Source organism: Erythrolamprus reginae, chromosome 1, assembly GCF_031021105.1.
Source record: "Erythrolamprus reginae isolate rEryReg1 chromosome 1, rEryReg1.hap1, whole genome shotgun sequence".
In the NCBI taxonomy this organism is placed as follows: domain Eukaryota; kingdom Metazoa; phylum Chordata; class Lepidosauria; order Squamata; family Dipsadidae; genus Erythrolamprus; species Erythrolamprus reginae.
The window spans coordinates 399,034,280-399,055,702 of NC_091950.1; the positions used below are offsets into that span (position 1 = coordinate 399,034,280).

Consider the following 21,423-nt stretch of genomic DNA (forward strand, 5'->3'; position numbering starts at 1 on the left):
AATTAGTGGGACTGTATAAATAATAAATTACTTTTTCCAGTGTTTTTGTAACTTTCAGCAGTCGCTAAATGAGCTGTTGTAGAAACATAGAAACATAGAATTCTGACGGCAGAAAAAGACCATCTAGTCTGCCCTTATACTATTTTCTGTATTTTATCTTAGGATGGATATATGTTTATCCCAGGCATGTTTAAATTCAGTTACTGTGGATTTATCTACCACGTCTGCTGGAAGTTTGTTCCAAGGATCTACTACTCTTTCAGTAAAATAATATTTTCTCATGTTGCTTTTGAGATTGTGTCCCCTTGTTCTTGTGTTCACTTTCCTATTAAAAACACTTCCCTCCTGGACCTTATTTAACCCTTTAACATATTTAAATGTTTCAATCATGTCCCCCCTTTCCCTTCTGTCCTGCAGACTATACAGATTGAGTTCATTAAGTCTTTCCTGATAGGTTTTATGCTTAAGACCTTCCACCATTTTTGTAGCCCGTCATGGGACCAATTCAATTTTGTCAATATCTTTTTGTAGGTGAGGTCTCCAGAACTGAACACAGTATTCCAAATGTGGTCTCACCAGCGCTCTATACAGCGGGATCACAATCTCCCTCTTCCTGCTTGTTATACTTGGTTTGGAGATGTGAGATAAGTCATTTGGGCTGCCCATATCACAGAACTCGTTTTATTCATTTTTATCCTACCATTATTTTTGTAAATAATTCAGAAGTAGCAAAAATACAGTCTACTTATTCCTCCTCCTGTTTACCCCAGGGGTGAAATTCAGCAGGTTCTGGAGAACCAGTAGTGGAAATTTTGAGTAGCTCGGAGAAATGGCAAATACAACATCTTGCTGACCCCAGAGTGGGGAGAGAATTGAGATTTTGCAATATCCTTCCTCCCGGAGTGGGAATGATCATTAAATGTGAAAATCGGTCATAAGTTACTTTCTTCAGTGTTTTTGTAACTTTCAGCAGTCGCTAAATGAGCTGTTGTAAATCAAGGACTAGCTGTATATTATTGAAAATAGATGAACATGGTGGAAGGTAAGCCCAGTTGTCACAACAAAACATGGTTAGAAGCGGACTGCAAAGCAGATGGTGAACTGTTCACAGACAAGTTCCAAATCAAAGTAGAACAAAACTAACCCACAATTATGACCTTGAATCATCTCCTCACTATTTTCAAGTAGAACATGCTTTAAAATCCTGGACCTCGTTGATAGGAAATCAGAGAAACTATGAAATGAAACCAAATGTGGTTTTTTTGTGTGGATGAATGTGGAAAGAGATTGCCAAGAACCAAGAGTCAGAAGAAAGAAAAATGCGTAAGGGAACAGATGGTGGGAATGGGAAAATAGAGAAGCCAAAGCCAAAAAAAGATAAAGATCTCATGAAGGAATTTAACAAAGAACTTCAGAGGGCTGTTGGAAGAGATGAGAAACGGCATTATAAGGACCTCTGTAAAACATCCAAGATGGAAACAGGCATAGAAAAACAAGGAAAACCTTCCAAAAGACCTCCAGAAAGAGGTTCCAACCTTGAATTAATACGCAAAAGGATTCCATGGAGGGATAGAAACTATCCTGAAATCCGGTACGGTAAAGATGTCTTAAGAAAGTATTTCCTGTGTACAAGATCCTCCAATGTGAGAAGATGAAGTTATCTTAGCATTCTAGCCATTATCCAAGTTGGGAGGTTAATAGAAATTGCTGGAATGTCTACAGAATTAGAGCGCCAGAAGGAGAATTAATAAACTTGTTAACAAACTATGCCATCAAAACTGGAGAATGATCCAGTGCCCAATAGTTTATAAGATGTCAGTTTTCTCAATACACCTTGGATCGCTGAGAAAGCTGAAGAATGCCATAAAGAATGTGTCATTCATTGATCGTTAGAAAGGCCTTCTTACTATTCTTTTCTTGCTCTATTTTTCTATCCTTTCTCCTCTTGTATTTCTTTCCCTTCTTTCTAAATCCTTTCCCCTTTCTTCCTTTCTCCTTCCCCCTTTCTTCCTTTCTCCTTCCCCACTCACCCATATAAGTTACTTATAAGTTAGTTATAAGTTACTTATAGTTTATAAGTAAACTATAATTGCTAGAATGTACATTATATATATTCCCTTTACTTTTCTGAACCCTGTTTTTAATGTATATATCCACTAAACATATTTTTTTTTAAAAAGGGAAAAAAAAGAAAGGCCTTTGAGCATCAATGCCATGAAAGGTTCTTGGGAGAAGGGGAATCCCAAAACTTCCCATCGCCCTCGTGTGAAACTGGATTGAACATGGAGAAACAGACCGGTTCCAGATGGGCAAAGGAGAAAACATTCATACAGGTAGTGCTTGACTTACAACCATTCAAAAATTACAGGTAGTCCTCGACTTACGACCATTGAGCCCAAAATTTCGGTTGTTAAGCGAGATACTTGTTAAGTGAGTTATGCCCCCATTTTACGATCTTCTTTGCCAGTTGTTAAGCGAGTCACTGCAATTGATAGGCTAGCAACCTGTTTGTTAAGTGATTTTGGCTTCCCCCTTGATGTTGCGTGTCAGAAGGTCGGAAAAGGTGATTGCACGATTTTGGGACACAACAATGGTCGTATGAAGCAAGCATCCAAATTTGGATCCCATAATCATAGGGATGTTGCAAATGTAAATGGCCCTTGTTTTCCGTTCCTTTGTAACTTTGAATGGTCACTAAATGAACTGTTGTAAGTTAAGGACCACCTGTGCAATAGCACTGAAAAAAAAGTGATTTTTATACACTAACCGGTCCTCGTACTTACAACCGTAGCAGCATCCTCGCAGTCATATGATGAAAACCCAGGCGCTTGGCAACTGGCATACATTTACAATGACATTGAGTGTCCTGAGGTCATGTGACCTCCACTTGCCACAGTCGGCTTCTGACGAGCAAAGCCAACTGAGGGAGTGGATTTTTCTTGATGACTATGTGATTCAATTAACAACCAGGGTGACTTGCTTAATAACCATGATAAAAATATATATACATGTGATGGAAAATAAGCACTGTTAAAGAGTTGTATTATAGGCATGTCACAAATTGTCCAATTTTAGTTATAATAATAATAATAATAATAATAATAATAATAATAATAATTTATTAGATTTGTATGCCGCCCCTCTCCGTAGACTCGGGGCGGCTTACAACAGTGATAAAAACAATATATACTGTAATGGCAAATCTAATAGTTAGAATCTTAAATAACAATAATACATTTAAAAAGTCTAAAAAACAAGGAACCCCAATATATAAAAACATACATAATGTCTTTTGTGTTTTTTTGTTTGTGTTTTGTGTACTATAAAGTTTATTTTTATTTTAAAAAATCATACAAATTAACAACAGCCTTCCTTAGCAACATAACTTATGGTCCCAATTGCTGGATGTAAATGGAGGACTACCTGTAGACCAGTGGTCTCCAAACGTGTCCACTTTAAGACTCGTGGACTTCAACTCCCAGAATTCGCCAGGCAGCAAAGCTGGCTGAGGAATTCTGGGAGTTGGAGTCCCCAAGTCTTAAAGTTGGGCGAGTTTAGAGACCCCTGCTGTAGACTCTCTTCTTGCTCATCCAATCTACACGCTGAAGGTATATACAAGGCTGCTGGATATGTATAGAAGATGAGAGAGCATGGGTTTAAAGCTAGAAGAAACATGAATAACCTGGACTAGTAACCTGGCAGGCTTTCCACCTGATAGCTGAAAATGTCATTGATTTGCAGGCAGTAATAGGGAAAATCAAGGATCTCAGTAAATTATTATTATTTATTGGATTTGTATGCCGCCCTTCTCCGAAAACTCGGGGCAGCATACAAATCTAATAAATGTGTGTGTGCGTGTATGTTTATGTTTTTTTTCTGTCGAATCACCCTGGTATACCCAAAGAGGCAAAAAGGAGCATACTCCTTCCTTTTTGCCTCTCAGACCCTCCCGGGGCCATATCCAAGGCAGTTAAAATGTTTTATAGCGTGTGGCATATTTTTGCTGATAATGAAAAGGAAGGGAGACTAGCATAGAGACTAGTATAGAAAAGGAAGGGAGACTAGCATAGATAAGCTTGAAACAGATCTATACTAGTCTCCCTTCCTTTTCATTTTCAGCAAAAATATGTTATACATACATCATTCATAATACACACACACACACACACACACACACACACACAAAGCCTGCAAATAGAGGAACAAGGGGCGTGCATAAGTGCACCAGCGTGCCTTCCGTCCCGTCCTAATGTTTCTCTTTTACTAGTATCATGTTTATAAATATTATTATATCTCTGCATACCACCAATACATACTTGACAAAACAAACAAACAAAAAAACAAAATTACTTAATTTCAACAGGTCCAGAAGACAGGCTGCTATCGGTGCAGTTGCTAAGTGTTGACGTCGTCTTGATGGCAAAAATAATAAATAAATAAATAAATATGCACGCAAGCAAATATCAATCCATCAACTTTCAAGGAAGGCTTCCTGTTTGTGTGAACGTTTGATTTGTGGTGTCGTTGATATCCTGCATTCTCACAAATTTTGCTCTGTTCTCCGGATTTAAACCCACTCTCTTTTCTAGGGTTCGCACCACACGGCCAACTCATCCCCCGATTTAAATCCTTTAAAACTCAGCCCTTAAAACGGGGGGGGGGTGTCTCTCTCCTACTTTTATCGAACCGCGTCGTGCGAAGGCAACCCGCGAGCTCCGTCAATTTCTTCCGTGTATGTGTGTGTGGTGGGGGAAACCCAAGTCTTTTCCCTTCGAGGCCCCTCCGCAAGGGAATCCGGCCGGGTCCACCCTCCTCCGTGTACCCCCCTACCCCCGATTCCGGTTAGCAAGCAAGCGCTGGAAACCAGACCCGCTCTCCTGAGGAAAACGGGATCCGGGTTCGCACGGCCAAAGCCGCCCGCGTGTCGGCAAGAGCCGCGGCGGCGGTGGCGTTAGAAAAACTCCAGGGGGAAAAACACGTGACGGAGGGAGAACGCGGGGAGGCGGGCAGGCTGGTGGGGGCGGAGGGAGTCTCTCTCTCTCTCAGCTGCTGTTCCCGGCTGGAGAAGCCTCAGATCGGCGCATCTTCGCCGCGGAGACGGACGGAGGGGCTGGCGGGCGCGAAGCTCCGGCGCTCCGGCTGCAGCTCTTTCTTCTTGCCCGGGCTTGCGAGGCTGCGATGGCTCCGAAAACGCCGCCGGGATCCCCGTGAGGCGCCGTCGAGGCTAGGGGGGAGCCTTTTTTTTTTTTTTTACACGGGGCGCCTTCCCTCCTCTACCATCTCCAGCGCCGCCTCTTCTTTCAGGCGGCCCCGAACTTTCTTCGGTTCGCTCCGGATTGTAAGTTCCTCTCTTCGAGGATCCCCGTCGAGGAAGAAGAAGCCCCGGGGGGCGACTCGGAAGTCGGATTTAACAGCGACCAGCTTGGTTTTTTATTTTTTTATATATTTTTAACCCCCCTTCCTTCTCTCTCTCGCCCCCCTCCCCATTTCTCTCCCCCCCCTTCGGGGAGCCCGCCTTTCTTTATTGCATCCACGTCCTCCCCGTCTGCCCGCGCTTGGTCCCCGTTACTTTGGCGGAGGGGGGGGGCTGCCTCGTTAAAAGAGCTCTATACCCGCGCTCTGGTTCCCTCAGCTCCGTTTTTTCAGCTCTTTCTCTCTCTCCCCCCCGGATTTTTCTTCTTTAAAAAATTGCTTCTTAAGTCCTTTATCCTGAATATATCGTGAGGCGCCCAGAGTCCCTTAAGGAGTTGGGCGGCGTATAAAAATTGGACTGAGGAATACAATAATAAATAAAACTAACCCACCCCCTCCTCACCCTCAACTCCCCCCCCCCGTTTGCCCCTCATACCGTCCAATATTGCACGTGGGGGGGCAGTATTACCCCTCGAGGGGGGTCTCTTCTTGCACCTCACGTCGACTCCCGGCTTTTTTTTTTTGGCGAGGGGCGGTCACCCCCCTCCCCACTTTGGGCTGGCTCGAGCCAGAAGGAGGCGCCCCCCCTCTCTTGTTCCCTCCTTGGAGTCTCCCCCCCCACAGCGCCTCATTTCTCCGACCCTCATCCTCCCCCCCCCCTTTTCGGCTCAGTCTTTGGCTTCGGTTTTCGGATCGCGCGCGCGCGCTCTTTGGATTCGGCGTCGTGTTTTTTTTCTTCTCACCCCCCCTCTTCCTCCGCCACGCTCCGCTCCGGATTCCGCCATGGCCTTGGCGAGGAGGGCGCGCTCCGGACCCGCCGCCCTTCTCTGCTGCATCGGAGCCCTCCTCAGCCACGGTGAGTGAGCCGCCGTCGCCGCCGCCGAGGAAGGGGAGGGTCGCCGGCGGTGGTGGTGATGGAGGGGGGGCGGTATTGGTTTAATGAGGCGGGGGAGGAACCGGCTTTGGAGAAGCGGCATCCCTTTTGGAAGCAAGAAACCGGGACGGGCTTTTTTTGGGAGGGGGGTGTCTTGGAATCCCCCCCCCCCCAAAGGCACGGAGTTTAACCCAAACTGCCTGGAACTCCTCCTGCCAATTAGCTGCCAATTTTTTCCCCCTGCCAATTTTTTTTTTGGCGCTTGTGAGAAGCAACACAATTCTTGGGGAAATTGCAAGTAACACCATGTGCAAAATGCGTTTGCAAATAAACCAGGTCTTTTTTTCCCTTTTAAAGTGTGTTTTGAGCTTGTGTGTGTGTATGTATATAGTGCTCACAATAATAAAGGGAACATTCAAATAAAACATCCTAGATCTGAATGACTGAAATATTCTCATTGAATATTCTCATTTGCACAACTATTCCATTTGCACAACAGCAGGTGAAATTGACTTGTCAATCAGTGTTGCTTCCTAAGTGGACAGTTAGATTCCACAGAAGTTTGATTTACTTGAAGTTATATTCTGTTTTTTTAAGTGTTCCCTTTATTTTTTTTGAGCAGTGTGTATATATAATATTATATATACACGCCTCCCAGCTGCTGAAGTCTGCCAAGCCACAGTTCACACACACAAACACCTATATATATAGTACCTATATATATGTGTGTGTGTACATACATACTGTACATACATACATACATACATATATACATACAGTATAGATATATAAGTACTGTGGCTTGGCCGACTTCAGCAACTGGGAGACTCTAACTCAATCAACCCTAGGGCATATGAGCATGTGCAGAGTGCCTTTCTGTGTTACCCACTGTGCCCACAACTTTGGAGTTGGTGAAAGGGGGGGGGGATTCTAGGCTAGCAATTGATATTGTGGCCGGCAAGATCCCTAATTCCAAGAGGAGTGGGCAGCTCTTGGGCAGCTCCCACACTTTGCCCCGTTATTATTGTTTTGCCTCGTGTGGCTTAATTTGAGCCGGTGCTGATGGACGCTCAGAATTTAATTTGAAGGCTGATGCTGGTTACATGGGATGCAACACGGGGCTGATTACAGGAAACTCTTTAGTTCTGTTGACTATTATGGAACATGCTTAGGAAAAACGGAATCTCGCTGCCTCATACTATACACAGTACAAGTCACAGTCCTAATGGAACATGGTGAGCAGACTGACAAAGGAGAGAGACAAGGCTGAGGGGTGGCAGATAGTTGGTGGGTAGCTGGGATTTGGGCTGAGCAAAGTGTTCTTTAGGGGTGACGGAAAATATGTGCCTTCTACTTCCGCCTTCAGGATGGACAACTTGATGCTTTCTCTTGTGCAAACGGGTCTGTTAGGCTGGCAGGAGGCCTAACTTTAGCCTTTGGGCCATTTTCTGTGGCTGATTTTACCTCTGGAACTGGTGCCTTCTAAACATAAATGGAGTTTGCACCCCAAACCCAGAGCCATCGTCTATGGGTGGAGTCTGACTTTTCCTTCTTCAATATTAATTTTAGTTGCCTGTCTATCCAGAGTACATTCTATAAGATGGAGGAACTCTATGAAGACAGAGAGCAAGCCATTGACCCCAGGATCGTGGTTTTATGGCCCCTGTCAGAGGCACATGGGGTCTCCTTATCAGTTTCTATAGGTAGCTTGGCCTTCCTTTCTGGCTTACAGGCTTCCCAGAAGCACCTACACTAGTCTTGAAGAGAATAGATGCTAGACTAGATGTTCTTTCATCTGATCCAACAGAATGATTTTCTCACTCCTGAAAAAATTATCCTAGGCCACTGATGGCGATCCTATGGTGCCACAGGTGGCATGCGGAGCCATATCTGCTGGCACACGAGCCATTGCCTTAGCTCTGCTCCAATATTTATTTATTTTTATTTTATTCATTAGATTTGCATGCCGCCGCTCTCTGACAACTCGGGGCGGCTCACAACAATCATAAACAATGTACAAATCCAATGTTTAAAACACAATTTAAAAACCCTTATAAGAAAATAATCACAGAACCCAATCAAACCACACATAAACCAAGTAGTTAGGGGAGATGTCAATTTCCCCATGCCTGGCGGCACAAGTGAGTTTTCAACAACTTACGAAAGGCAAGGAGGGTAGGGGCAGTTCTGATCTCTGGGGGGAGTTGGTTCCAGAGGGTTGGGGCCGCCACAGAGAAGGCTCTTTCCCTGGGCCCCGCCAGACAACATTGCTTAGTCGACGGGACCTGGAGAAGGCCAACTCCTTCTCAACAACCTTCCCCATGAAGGGAAGGTCGGAGACTGGACAATAGTTGTGCATGTGTGTGTTGGCCAGCTGATTTTTAACTTGCACAGAGGTTCTGGGAGGGCGTTTTTGGCTTCCAGAAAGTCTCCAGGGGGATGGGGGAGGGCGTCTTTACCCTCCCCTGGCTCCAGGGAAGCCTTTGGACCCTGGAGAGGGCAAAACACGAGCCTAGTGGGCCCACCAGAAGTTGTGAAACAGGCCGTTTCTGGCCTCCAAAGTGCCTCCAGGGGCTGGGGAAAGCTGTTTTCAGGCATTGAATTATGGATGTGGGCACTCACGCATGTGTGATAGTGCACACCCACACTCTTTTGGCACCCGAGGGAAAAAAGGTTCACCATCACTGTCCTAGGCCAAAGGAGACCCATCCAATGCAAGTATAGGCAATTGAGAAGGTACTGTCACAATTCAATATTTTAGGCTTAGGCTTCCATAAGTTTGAGCTGGCCTGGGCAGAAGCAATGGTTTGTGGAAAACCTATCTCCAGAATATCAGGAGAACAATGAACCTGTGTGGTTCTAGGACTTCAAAAAACAGCACACCAAGAGAACAATTTTGATATGTCACTGGTACTCACAAGGTATACTGCCCCTGATTTGGAGGCTCTGCTGAACTCAGGCCTAATAGCATCTCTAAAACCACCAGAAGACCCAGGGCTTCATGGAGTCTGGAGCTTTCGCTGCATTGGCCAACCAGCTTGAAAGAAGACCACAGCAACCTTTCGCTATTTTCAGCTGATTATAATTTTTTTTAGCGCAAACATTTTTCAGCTGCCATGAGATAGCTAATTACAATTTACTCCCCATCCAGGTTAGCTAACAGTACTCCAAACTGGTAATAAAATGAGATAAAACACAATGGTATTTAAAAGGGGGGAAAACTCTCTTTAAAAATCCCTGGTTATGGAAAAAGACAGATTCATGGAATAAGCTTCTGGCCCTGCTTACTTGAGTCTTCGAAGAAGGGTGGCATACAAATCATCATCATCATCATCATCATCATATTATTATTATTATTATTATTATTATTATTATTATTATTATTATTATTTCAATACAACACAGCGAACGAGATCACTATGCTGGATTTTGTGTTTCATCACCAGTTGGGCGCTTCCCAAGCACCCAAGACTGAGAGATGTAGCGGCGAATTATGTTTGCCGATCCCAATAAAGCGGCCTTTTGCAATTGACAGATGGAGATTTTGTCAATTCCGATGGTTTTCAAATGTCCGCTGAGATCCTTTGGCACTGTGCCCAGAGATCTCAGCGGACATTTGAAAACCATCGGAACAATAATAATAATAATAATAATAATAATAATAATAATAATAATAATCCAACTCAGGAAATGTTAGCGAGAGAGAGAGGTCAAAGTGTGACTGCTGTAGTTGTGGTGCTTAGCTGCTTCAGAACATGGAGGTTCTATTTTGCTTCTTGACCCCAAACAGGTCCTGGTTTAATTACCCAAGTGCCTGAAACTTCATTTGAAGCTCCAAGACATCTCTGTCTGCCCTCTGTTTCCTATCAGAAGTGTTGCCACGTGCCCTTTCTTGAATTCACCCTGTCCCTAGATTTTTAGGGAAGAGGTCTGGCTAATTTTAAACCTTGATATCAGCTTGTTTCCCTCCCACCCCAAATGGGAAAAAAAGAAAAGGAAAGGCATGGTCCCTTGCTTTTGTAGCACAGTCCAAAGTAAAGTTCAGATCATTTTCTCGTCCGTCTGAATAAGAGGGCTGAAATAATTTCATTTCCAGGCTCTGATTGAAATTGTACAGTCCTGTGGTTTGCAACTCCACCCGTCCGTCCGTCCCCATCTCCCAGCTGTCTTTCCTCATTGGGCATTCCAGACTGTACCCTGAACATGTGGAACACGTTCAACATTAAGCAGCTCGGATAAAAAGCTGGTTCCAGATTTGCCAATTGCAAGTTGTGTTCCCAACGTCTGGGTTGCCTCGCTGAGGGCTGTGCGCTCTTTGCAAGGCACGGGAGAGTGGTGCTTTTTGTAGGAAATAGCTCGAAGAAGGTTTTGAAATGGGCCCCTTCGATTTCTGCTCGCTCGTAATACCTTCAGTCCGTCCTTTTTATTTCTGCCATGGGTCTGTTTTTATTTGGAAAGAGTTTGTGGGTTACTTTCCCCCCCGGCGGTTTCCCTCTCTTGTTGATTGCCAGTTTTGGTGCGTGCAAAATCCTTCCTTTCCCTTGATAAATCACTCCTTTCTTCTACGACAGTGAATGCAAAACCTGCAGTAACCACTAGAGATCCTAGAAAATATCTTCTGGGTTAGGGGATTCCTTCTGTTTTTCTGCAGCCCACCATCATCTCGCTTTTTCAGACAACACCCCACCCTCCCCTTTTTCCTTTGCCAGCTGGCCTTTAATGAAGACCTGGCTGAGGAGGGCAGAGAAAGAAGCTAGTAGGTTTAGGAAAGAAGGAATGTCAGAATCTGCTTAGGAAATTGATCTTGATGGGTGGTTAGCAACTTGCTATGTGTTGGGGGGCCAACACAAGCAGCCCCCCCCCCACCAGTAATGCTCTCAGGATTAGATTAGAATAGAATAGAATTCTTTATTGGCCAAGTGTGATTGGACACACAGGGAATTTGTCTTTGATGCATATGCTCTCAGTGTACATATATTTGTCAAGAATCATGAGGTGCAACACTTAATGATTGTCATAGAGTACAAATAAATAATCAGGAAACAATATTAATATACTAAATCATAAGGATACAAGCAACAAGTTATAGTCATACAGTCATAATTTGGAGGAGATGGGTGATAGGAATGATGAGAAAAAAACTAGTAGTAATAGAGTGCAGACTCAGTAAATAGCTTGACAGTGTTGAGGGAATTATTTTTTTAGCAGAGTGATGGCGTTCGGGAAAAGAACCTGTTCTTGTGTCTAGTTGTCTAGCGACATTCTGAGGGTAGGAGTTGAAACAGTTTATGTCCAGGATGTGAAGGGTCAATAAATATTTTCACTGCCCTCTTTTTGACTCGTGCAGTATACAGGTCCTCAATGGAAGGCAGGCTGGCAGCAATTGTTTTTTCTGCAGTTCTGATTATCCTGTGAAGTCTGTGTCGGTCTTGTTGGGTTGCAGAACCTACTACGATTTAGGGCTCCTGTTTCTCCTCCAGGCCCCACCTCTTCTGAAATATAGTCCAGGACAAGCAAATGAAGCTATTCTGTTCCAGGTAATATTTGATTTAGCAACCATAATTGAGCCCAAAATTTCCATTGCTAAGAATGACAGTTAAATGAGTTTTGTCACACTTTATGATCTTTTTGCTGCAGTTGTTAAGCGAATCATTGTAGTTATTAAGTGAATTATGCAATAATTAAGCCAATCTGGCTTTGCTCATTGACTTTTTGACTCATGCAGTATACACGAGTTGCTAGGAGTTAATGTCTTATCCCTTCCCTTGCCACAATGCACACTTATAACTGATTATACAGGATAGATAAGAACCAAAAGGGTTTACAAGCTGATGGGTTAGAAATGAACCCACAGCAGAAGTGGATTCTGGTTTTGCCTCCTTCTCCTGCCCTGTTGTTGCCCCATGCTTTGCTTTTCATGAAGAAGAGGCCAGTAAGGGGCGTACATAAGTGCACTGGTGTGCCTTTCGTCCCCTGTCCAATTGTCTTTCCTTTCTCTCACTTATCATATATATTTTCTTTCTTTCATATATCCTCTCCTCTGTACCCTTATATATATATTACTACATGTCTATTTTTCTTCCTATGTATTTGTGTATTGGACAAATGAATAAAGAACTGAACGAACTTGCTGGGGTAGAAAATAGGGGGTCTGGTTTTTCATCATAACTGAATTGAGTTTGGTCTACTTTTTTATTTTTCATTTCTGGTCTCCCCAAGTGGAAAATAAAAACTAGATTTTCCACAGGTCTGTGGAAAAACTGGTGTAGAGGGAATGACATGGGATCTGGCATGAATTCCCCCCTTTTTCCTCTGCAATCGGAGTGCAAAGACCGTGCCTGGCTTCAGGGAGCAGATTTTAAGAGCTGATCCGAACCAGGCACACAAAAACTTTGCCTGCCCTAAACATTCCTTCTTTCCCGGCGATTTTTGTGTGTGCCTGCAGCTGGGTGCTCAGCTTGTAGTGTGATTCCCTGACTGGTATTATTATTATTATTTACAGCTGCTTTCTCCAGGGCCACTGTGGAAGGGGCCAAACAAGAAAAGAAAGGGAACCAGCCTGCCCTATTTCGTTATTTTTCTTCCCTGCCAATCCTAGGTACAGAACAGAGCCCCGAGCAACAGCAATCTATGCAAGCGCATTATAAAAACGATTAATAATATATCACGATGAACTGTTGAAAAGCTAGAGGTTGGTGCACTGGGTTTTTACTGCTACCGTCTCATTCTACGAGCTTAAGCTCGTAAGTAGCTGGGTGCTTTTCTCGTGGCACCCCTGGGAGCAGATGGCGGATGGGGTGGGTGATAAGGAACAGAGCCGGCTGAAAACTGGAGCAACCTGTCCTGTATGGGGGCGGGGGGCAGTTTTTCATCTTGATGGCCCTGATTGCTGGAATAAGAAATCAGGGTGATCCCCCCTTTCTTCTCCATCTTTGCTTGCCTTTACAATGCACTGGCCTTCGTGTTTTCCAGCCCCTGTAGCCCCTGTTTGAAAGTGAGGTTTGTTTCCGTGGGAGAAGTTGGAAGTGTATTTTTTTTCCCAACCACTGTGTGTGCTGCTTCCTCAGGCAATGAAAAGGGATGCGATGGCCACGAGATTAGATGTTGAAAAAGGGGGGGGGGGGAAAGGGGGGGGTTATATACATGGAATAAATTCCCAGGATGTTTTGGCAATACAGTGTTCCCTCGTTTATTGCGGGTGTTACGTTCCAGGACCACCCGTGGTAAACGAAAATCCGCAAAGTAGGGATGTGAGTTTTCGGAGAGGGGCGGCATATAAATCCAATAAATAATAATAATAATGCTCTATTTAAGTATTTATATACTATTTTAAGGCTTTATAAACCCTCCCCCACACTTTTATGCTATGTAAACCTTTCCCATTCCCTTAATAACCAATCCCACACTGTTTTGTGCATGTACCTTTACACTTACTGCAAAATGTTTTGAATTCTTAAACCTACGCGATGAAATGATGCTCCATGTGAAATGGCCGAGTGTAGGAGCAGACTCTGAGATAGGGAAGCTGCGCACAGACGAAAAGTAAACACCGCGCTACTGTACTGAGCCAATCAGGCTCTGGGATACAAAGCATCACTCTCTGGTTGGTCACTTATCCATCTAACAACCAATCGTTTACAATCTCATCTAGGCAAGTAGCGTCTCGGATCGAGTTCCGCAGGAAACCCGCGAAGTAGCGAAAATCCACGATATATTTTTTCCATTAATATTTTATAAAAACCCACGATGCACCAAGTCCGTGAAAGGTGAACCGCGAAGTGGCAAGGGAATACTGTGTAACACTCAATGTACATGCTTGGCCTCTACGCTGAGAGCTTCTAATCACACATAGCCAAATAAAGCTATTCTATTCTATTCTTTCTAGCCCAGTCCAGTCCAGTCTACCTTCCATCATCTATCTATCTTCCATTCCATTCCTCTTTAGTTCCTTGGTAGAATGCAAGCTGCAGTCTACACATAGAAACATAGAAACATAGAAGACTGACGGCAGAAAAAGACCTCATGATCCATCTAGTCTGCCCTTATACTATTTTCTGTATTTTATCTTAGGATGGATATATGTTTATCCCAGGCATGTTTAAATTCAGTTACTGTGGATTTACCAACCACGTCTGCTGGAAGTTTGTTGCAAGGATCTACTACTCTTTCAGTAAAATAATATTTTCTCATGTTGCTTTTGATCTTTCCCCCAATTAACTTCAGATTGTGTCCCCTTGTTCTTGTGCTCACTTTCCTATTAAAAACACTTCCCTCCTGGACCTTATTTAACCCTTTAACATATTTAAATGTTTCGATCATGTCTCCCCTTTTCCTTCTGTCCTCCAGACTATACAGATTGAGTTCATTAAGTCTTTCCTGATATGTTTTATACTTAAGACCTTCCACCATTCTTGTAGCCCATCTTTGGACCCATTCAGTTTTGTCAATATCTTTTTGTAGGTGAGGTCTCCAGAACTGAACACAGTATTCCAAATGTGGTCTCACCAGCACTCTATATAGCGGAATCATAATCTCCCTCTTCCTGCTTCTTATACCTCTAACTATGCAGCCAAGCATCCTTCTTGCTTTCCCTACCGCCTGACCGCACTGTTCACCCATTTTGAGACTGTCAGAAATCACTACCCCTAAATCCTTCTCTTCTGAAGTATTTGCTAACACAGAACTGCCAATACAATACTCAGATTGAGGATTCCTTTTCCCCAAGTGCATTATTTTACATTTGGAAACATTAAACTGCAGCTTCCATTGCTTTGACCATTTATCTAGTAAAGTTAAATCATTTACCATATTACAGACGCCTCCAGCAATATCAACCCTATTGCACATTTAGAAAAATAGAAACATAGAAGACTGACGGCAGAAAAAGACCTCATTATCCATCTAGTCTGCCATCTTTACTTTAGAGTCATCGGCAAATAGGCAAACCTTCCCTACCAAACCTTCCCCTATGTCACTCACGAACATATTAAAAAGAATAGGACCCAGAACAGACCCTTGTGGCACACCGCTTGTAACCTGTCTCTGCTCAGAATATTCACCATTAACAATAACATGACAGTGTGAAGTTGAGGTGGACAGTCCTGGTGGATTAGGCTCATTAAAGCAATGCACACTGAGGATGAAGTAGAACTTCCATATTCAGAAGTAGCATATCAGATGCTTGGGGTGAATAGGAAAGCAGGGTGAATAGCATGCAGAATGGCTTTAGTTGACGTCAAGAATTTGCTGGGATTGTTCTGCCTGGCATTTGTTAAAACCATTGTGCCTTATCTGGATGGAGAAGAATTGCCTTTTGTTCTTCAAGATTCCTTGCTTAAACAGGTAGATACGTTTCTGCAAAGCTCAGGGCTTCTCTGGACGTGCTGATACCTCTGCGTTTCTCGTTGTCCCAGTTATGCTGTTTTTTTTCTTATTTCCATCAGCACTTTCCACCTGAGTTTCCAATTAGAGGGAACGATAACAGAGAAAAGGAGAGCTTCAAAGCATTCCGTGGCGTGTATAATAATCTTGCAAGGGGCATATTGTAAAGAGTTTGTAGAAATTTTTTTTATTGCATTCTCACATCAGGTGCTTCCCTGAAGTGCTATTATACTATATCCAAAGGATTTCTTTGAAAACCAACTAGGTTGGAGATGACCTCTCTTTTTTCTGATGCAGCTGATTGCGTGATATTTATTTATTTGTTAGACTTCCCTTCTTTTATATAGGACCTCCAAAGATGTTCCGTTTCCCCCCCATAACAATAATCCTGTGAGGTAGGATGGTTCTGAGAGGGAATGGCTGGCTTAGAGTCACTCAGTGGCTTTGGGGGCTGGGGTGGACTTGAACCTAGATCTCTATAGCATTAGTCCCAACTATCCGGCTACTAAAAGGGCAAGCTTTAAATCTGAAAAATAAGTCCATCAAGAGTGAATGACTGAAAAGCATTTATTTATTTGTCTTTCTTCCTTCCTTCCTTCCTTCCTTCCTTCCTTCCTTCCTTCCTTCCTTTCTTTCTTTCATTAATCAATCAATCAATCAATCAATTAATTAATTAATTAATTAATTAGATTTCTATGCCACCCTTTTCCTCAGGGAGGCTCACAACAAAAAGAAATACAAAAACATATAAAAAATCTAAAGTTAAAATACATTTCTAAAACCCCAATTACTTAAAACCAATCTTCCACATTCATTCTATCATTCATATAAATTCATTCATCGACTGGGGCTAGATGTGAAACTTTGTGGCCCCAAGCCTGCTGGCAAAGATGAGTTTTTAAGGCTTTGCGGAAGGTGGGGAGGGTGGGGACAGTACGAATCTCCAGAGGGAGTTGATTCCAAAGGGCTGGGGCCACCACAGAGAAGGCTCTTCTCCTAGGTTCTTGCCAGACTGAAGGGACCTGGTTCTTGCCTGGCTGAAGGGACCTGGAGAAGGCCAACTTTGTGGGACCTGACTGGCCACTGGGATACATGATTGTGGGATAAAGAAATATTGTATACAATGTCAGGATAAAAGGAAAATTCTATTTAAATTAAGTTTATCATTGAACCAAATTAATCTTGCTTGCTTAATATTCTTTTTTAAATAACACATTCCCACTTAGCAAAGTCTAGCATGTAGGTGAGTCTAGTGAATGAGTCAAGCCACAGTGACCTCCTGCTAACTGGTAGGGGTGTTAGGCTGTTAGTTGTGGGGGATGCTCTGTTATCAGGCCCATTCAAAAGATAATTTCATCAGTTCTTGCATGTCTGCCTCCATTTGATATTTCACATGTTGACTGTGGGATGGACTCACCCTTTGGTGGAACCGCAGCAGAGTCCAACTCTTTCACAGTTAGAGTAGGATTGAGTTGAAACTGTAATTAAGCAGGAAAATAGCATTTAGACTTGTAGCAATAGCATTTAGATTTATATATCGCTTCAAAGTGCTGGCGAAATTATGATATGGGTGCCACAGGTGGCATGCGGAGCCATTTCTACTGGCATGTGAGCTGTTTCCCTAGCTCAGCAGCAACATGCATGTGTGTGCCAGCTAGCTGATTTTTGGCTTGTGCTGAGGCTCTGGGAGGGCGTTTTTGGCTTCCAGAGAGCCTCCGGGGGGATGGGGAGGGCATATTTACCCTCCCCTGGGAAGCCTTTGGAGCCTGGACAGGGCGAAACATGAGTCTACTGGGCCCACCAGAAGTTGGGAAACGTTTCCGACCTCCAGAGGGCCTCAGGGGGAGGGGGCAGGGGGCAGGGGAAGCTGTTTTTTGCCCTTCCCAGGCATTGAATTATGGGTGGGGGCACTTGCGCATGTGCGATAGTGCATCCCCACGCTTTTTGGGCACCTGAGGAAAGAAAGGTTCGCCATCACTGCTCTAAGTTTACAGAGTCAACATATTCAATATTCAAGATATTCATACAGAGTCAATGATCTGGGTCCTCATTTTACCCCCCTGAGAAGGATGGAAGGTTGAGTCAACCTTGTGAGACTTGAACTCCTGGCAGTGAGAATCAAACTCCTGGCAGCCAACAGAATTAGCCTGCAGTACTGCATTCTAACTGCTGCGCCACCACGTCTCTTTAAGAATGTGTAGCTTGGAGGCCAAAAGTATTGATTTTGGGAGTTAAGGGAAACCAAAATCAGAAATAAACAGGAGTTCAGTGAACCAGAATTAGGGGAGAACAAAACGGGTTTCATACAATCTCAGATGCCCAGAATTAATTCCTTATCATTTTTGGCAGAAACATTTGGTGAAGAACCAATTGATAAATTGCATTAAACCAAATTGTTACAGCCATGTCCTGGGTATAGGTAGTCTTTGACTTGTAAGTTAGAGCCTGCCCATTATAGTTATAAGGCATGATAGTCATAAGGCAAGTCATCATGTGACTCAACCAATTTTATGAACTTTTTTTTTTGCCATGGTTGTAAGGTAATTGCCATAATTGTTAAGCAATCACTGGGGTCATTAAATGAAGTTGTTGTTTGCTATGGGCTGGTTCTGCTAATACTGGAAGCAGAATGTGGTCATGTGACCACAATGCGTGGCAAATGGCTGTAAGTGCAGACCGGTTTCCAAGCAGCCAGGAAGCAATCACATCACTGTGTATCTCTGTGTAGGGAAGGGGTGTCCAACTCAAGGCCTGTTGGCCTGTGGGATGTTTAGATTTGGCCCATGGGGTTGTCCTGGAAACAGAGAAGGAGCAGCTTGTGGTGCCTCTGCCAGTGAAAACGGATCTTGGGAGGGCTGTGGGCGGCCCTCCTGAGCTCCATTTTCACTGGCAGAGGGTAAGAGGAGGCAATCACAGTTGAAAATGTAGCATGCGAGGGCTGCAGGCAGCCCTCCTTAGCTCTGTTTTCACTGGTAGAAGGTTGCAGGAGGCTGTCGCAGCAAAAAACAGATCTCCAGAGCCCATTTTTGCTGGCAGAGTGCTTGGGCCACCACCAGTGCCTCCAACATGAGTGACATCAAGGTGGCCGCACACCCCTGCTCCCTCTCCCCGAAGTCAATCACAACCCTGATGTGACCGTCAATGAAATTGAGTTGGACACTCCTGGTGTACAGAGTTGGAACTTCAAAACTGGATCATCACTATCCCCAGGGAGATTTGTTGACGCTTCAAATGGTCACCAAGCGACCAGTCATAATTTGAGGACTACCTGTAATAAGGCTCTGCAAAAGCTTTGATTTGAGACTGTAAGTTCTGTGCCTATTTCCTATAACAACAAACGTAAATATGGATGGGAGAAAGCCCTAGTTTTAAAACCTGTTAATCCTCTATGCATCTTATCTAGCTCCTGAACCATATTAAAACCTCTGCTAAATTTGAATTTTATAAGCTCTGTGCTTTCCAGATAAAAATGTTTATTATATTGTACTAGCTAAAAATATTGGAAAGAGGGTGGGGAAGATCAGGACTTCAGACCTTTAGACTGAAATTAAGGGAAACAATCCTCTGTATAGATTGGTTAAAAATATCTCCAAAGCAGATTTTTTACCCTCAACAATTGGCAACATAAATTGTTTTCTATAGAATGTGAGATTGCCATAGCAATCTCAGGACCAGATTACTAGTCATTTTTCATTGTTTTCTGTTCAAAAAATTATTGACTACAGTACAATTAAATTTATGAAAAATTGGTGAAGATGCCAGACTTGAGTGTTTTTTTTTAAGATTTTTGATTTATTTGTTATTATTTGTCAAGCATATATAAGTGTTGTGGTTAGCTCTGGCCCAGCTCCTGCCCCAAGGAATGTGCAGGTGGATGTGGGGGAAACATCCACATGCCGCAGGCCTGTTTTGCTCCTGATGGAATCTGCCGACGAAGCCTCCTCTGACCAAGGAAGCGTGAGTGACAGGGAAGAGGGGAGTTTGGCAGACAGCCCAGGAGGAGATCAATCATCTGTATCATACTTGGATTCTGAACAAGAATTAATGACACACCCACGCATGCGTAGAGTGATGCCTAGGAGACAACAACTGAAGGATTATTACAAGAGAAAATGAGGCCACCTGTGGTTGAGTGGGGCTGCTGTAATTAGTGCTACAGATAAAAAGAACAGCGTGCTGGTTTAGCCTTGTGGCAGTTTATCTGATTCATTGTTTTGTCAAGATCCTGGTTTTTGTGCTGGTCAAGATTGTGTGGGAACTCTCTGGACTTTAGAATTGGACTCAATTTCCCAGTTATTGGGTGACCAATTGGATTGCATTTAACCTGTGCCTTGTGTACCAGAAAATCCATTTGAAATTTAAAAAGGGATCTGTTTCTGTTTTTCTGTTTATAAAAACTTTTGGGTTTTCCTTTTATCGTGTGGTGTGTGTCTTCCTGGACTAAGTACCCTGTAATTACGGGCGGTTGCAACACGCCGGCAGAACATATAAGATTATAGTAAAAGTATAAACATGTATTCAGGAGACGATTTTGAGTACATGGGAACATTAGGTCAGGGATGGTAGGCACATTGGTGCATTTATGCACGCCCCTCTTGGGAATGGGTGAGGTCAATAGTAGAAAGTCTTAGGTTAAAATATAAACTGTATTGGGTCCTTACCTCTTGTGTATTGAAAGTGTGTATATTGAATTCTCTCTCTCCCCCCACCAAATTCTACTATCTCAGAAGAGGAAAACATCTTATAGTCTTCCTGAAACCGGCTATACATTTTTCTTTGTGTTTCAATTACAAAACTATTTTCCTGTTAAGTTTTGATGCTGAGATTTTAATAGCTACCTTGGCATGCAGATTATGCCTTGATTCTTCCAACCACATTAAACTTCAATTTACTGGATTTGATGTAAAGGACTTCTCATGGAATGGGCCAATTTTCCGCACCAATTAATATCATTTGTGTAATGGTTTTATTATGAAAAGAATGCAAATGTTCATTTGTGTAATGATGACAATCCACGAATGAGGTAAATTATCGAGGAATACTTTTTAACAGATATTCATAGATAATATATGAACCCTCCTTATAATTGGCCTGTTAAAAATGAGGTTTCATTGTATTGTGCATCCTGCAGAGGCTACAATAGTACTGAGTCATCCAGAGGTTGTTAATATTAAATTTCTGATCTGTCTTTTTGCTTTAATACAACTTAGCCAGAAGCGAGCAAACTATTCAATGTTTGTAAGTTGAGAAAGCTTTTGATAGGGTGTCTTGGAAATTTGTGAAGTAGATTTTACATTTTTGTTATTTTTATTCCCATGTTTGTGGTTTTACTGCATCAAGGTATTCTGTTCTTGAATAACTGGTGACTAAAGCTTTTAGTAGTCTGGTAATTTATCACACCAGGCACAAAATAATTATTTCGAATGGAGTAGATATTAATTTGTGGTTACATCACTTGTTACATCACTAATTAATTTGGTTTGGCTGATAGGGAAGCCTTCATTCTATGCAATCAAACGCCTTTATTTATTAATTTATATAATTGCCATCACACATGCGTGAGTCTGGGTGACTTAAAATAAAATCTAAATAATTATGTTTGCAAATTAAAATTTATATACGTACATTAAAACAATTAAAACCGATTTAACCAAATACAGTACATTTTAAAAACTTCTATTGGCATATGATTCCCGAATCTAATCTCAATGATTTGTTTTCTGCAGAGGAATTTTTTTCTAAAATGTTAACATGTT

At 42.9% G+C, this 21,423-nt stretch overlaps 1 protein-coding gene across 1 annotated transcript in view; it reads left to right on the forward strand.

Moving 5' to 3' along the window:
* The window catches only part of TMEM132E (transmembrane protein 132E), a 454,008-nt gene that overhangs the window by 22,912 nt on the left and 409,673 nt on the right, over nt 1-21,423 (forward strand). The window contains exons 3-4 of the mRNA XM_070730351.1: nt 4,847-5,014; nt 6,085-6,268. Coding sequence (XP_070586452.1) covers nt 4,847-5,014; nt 6,085-6,268 — 352 coding nt within the window. The remainder of the gene's footprint in view (nt 1-4,846; nt 5,015-6,084; nt 6,269-21,423) is intronic.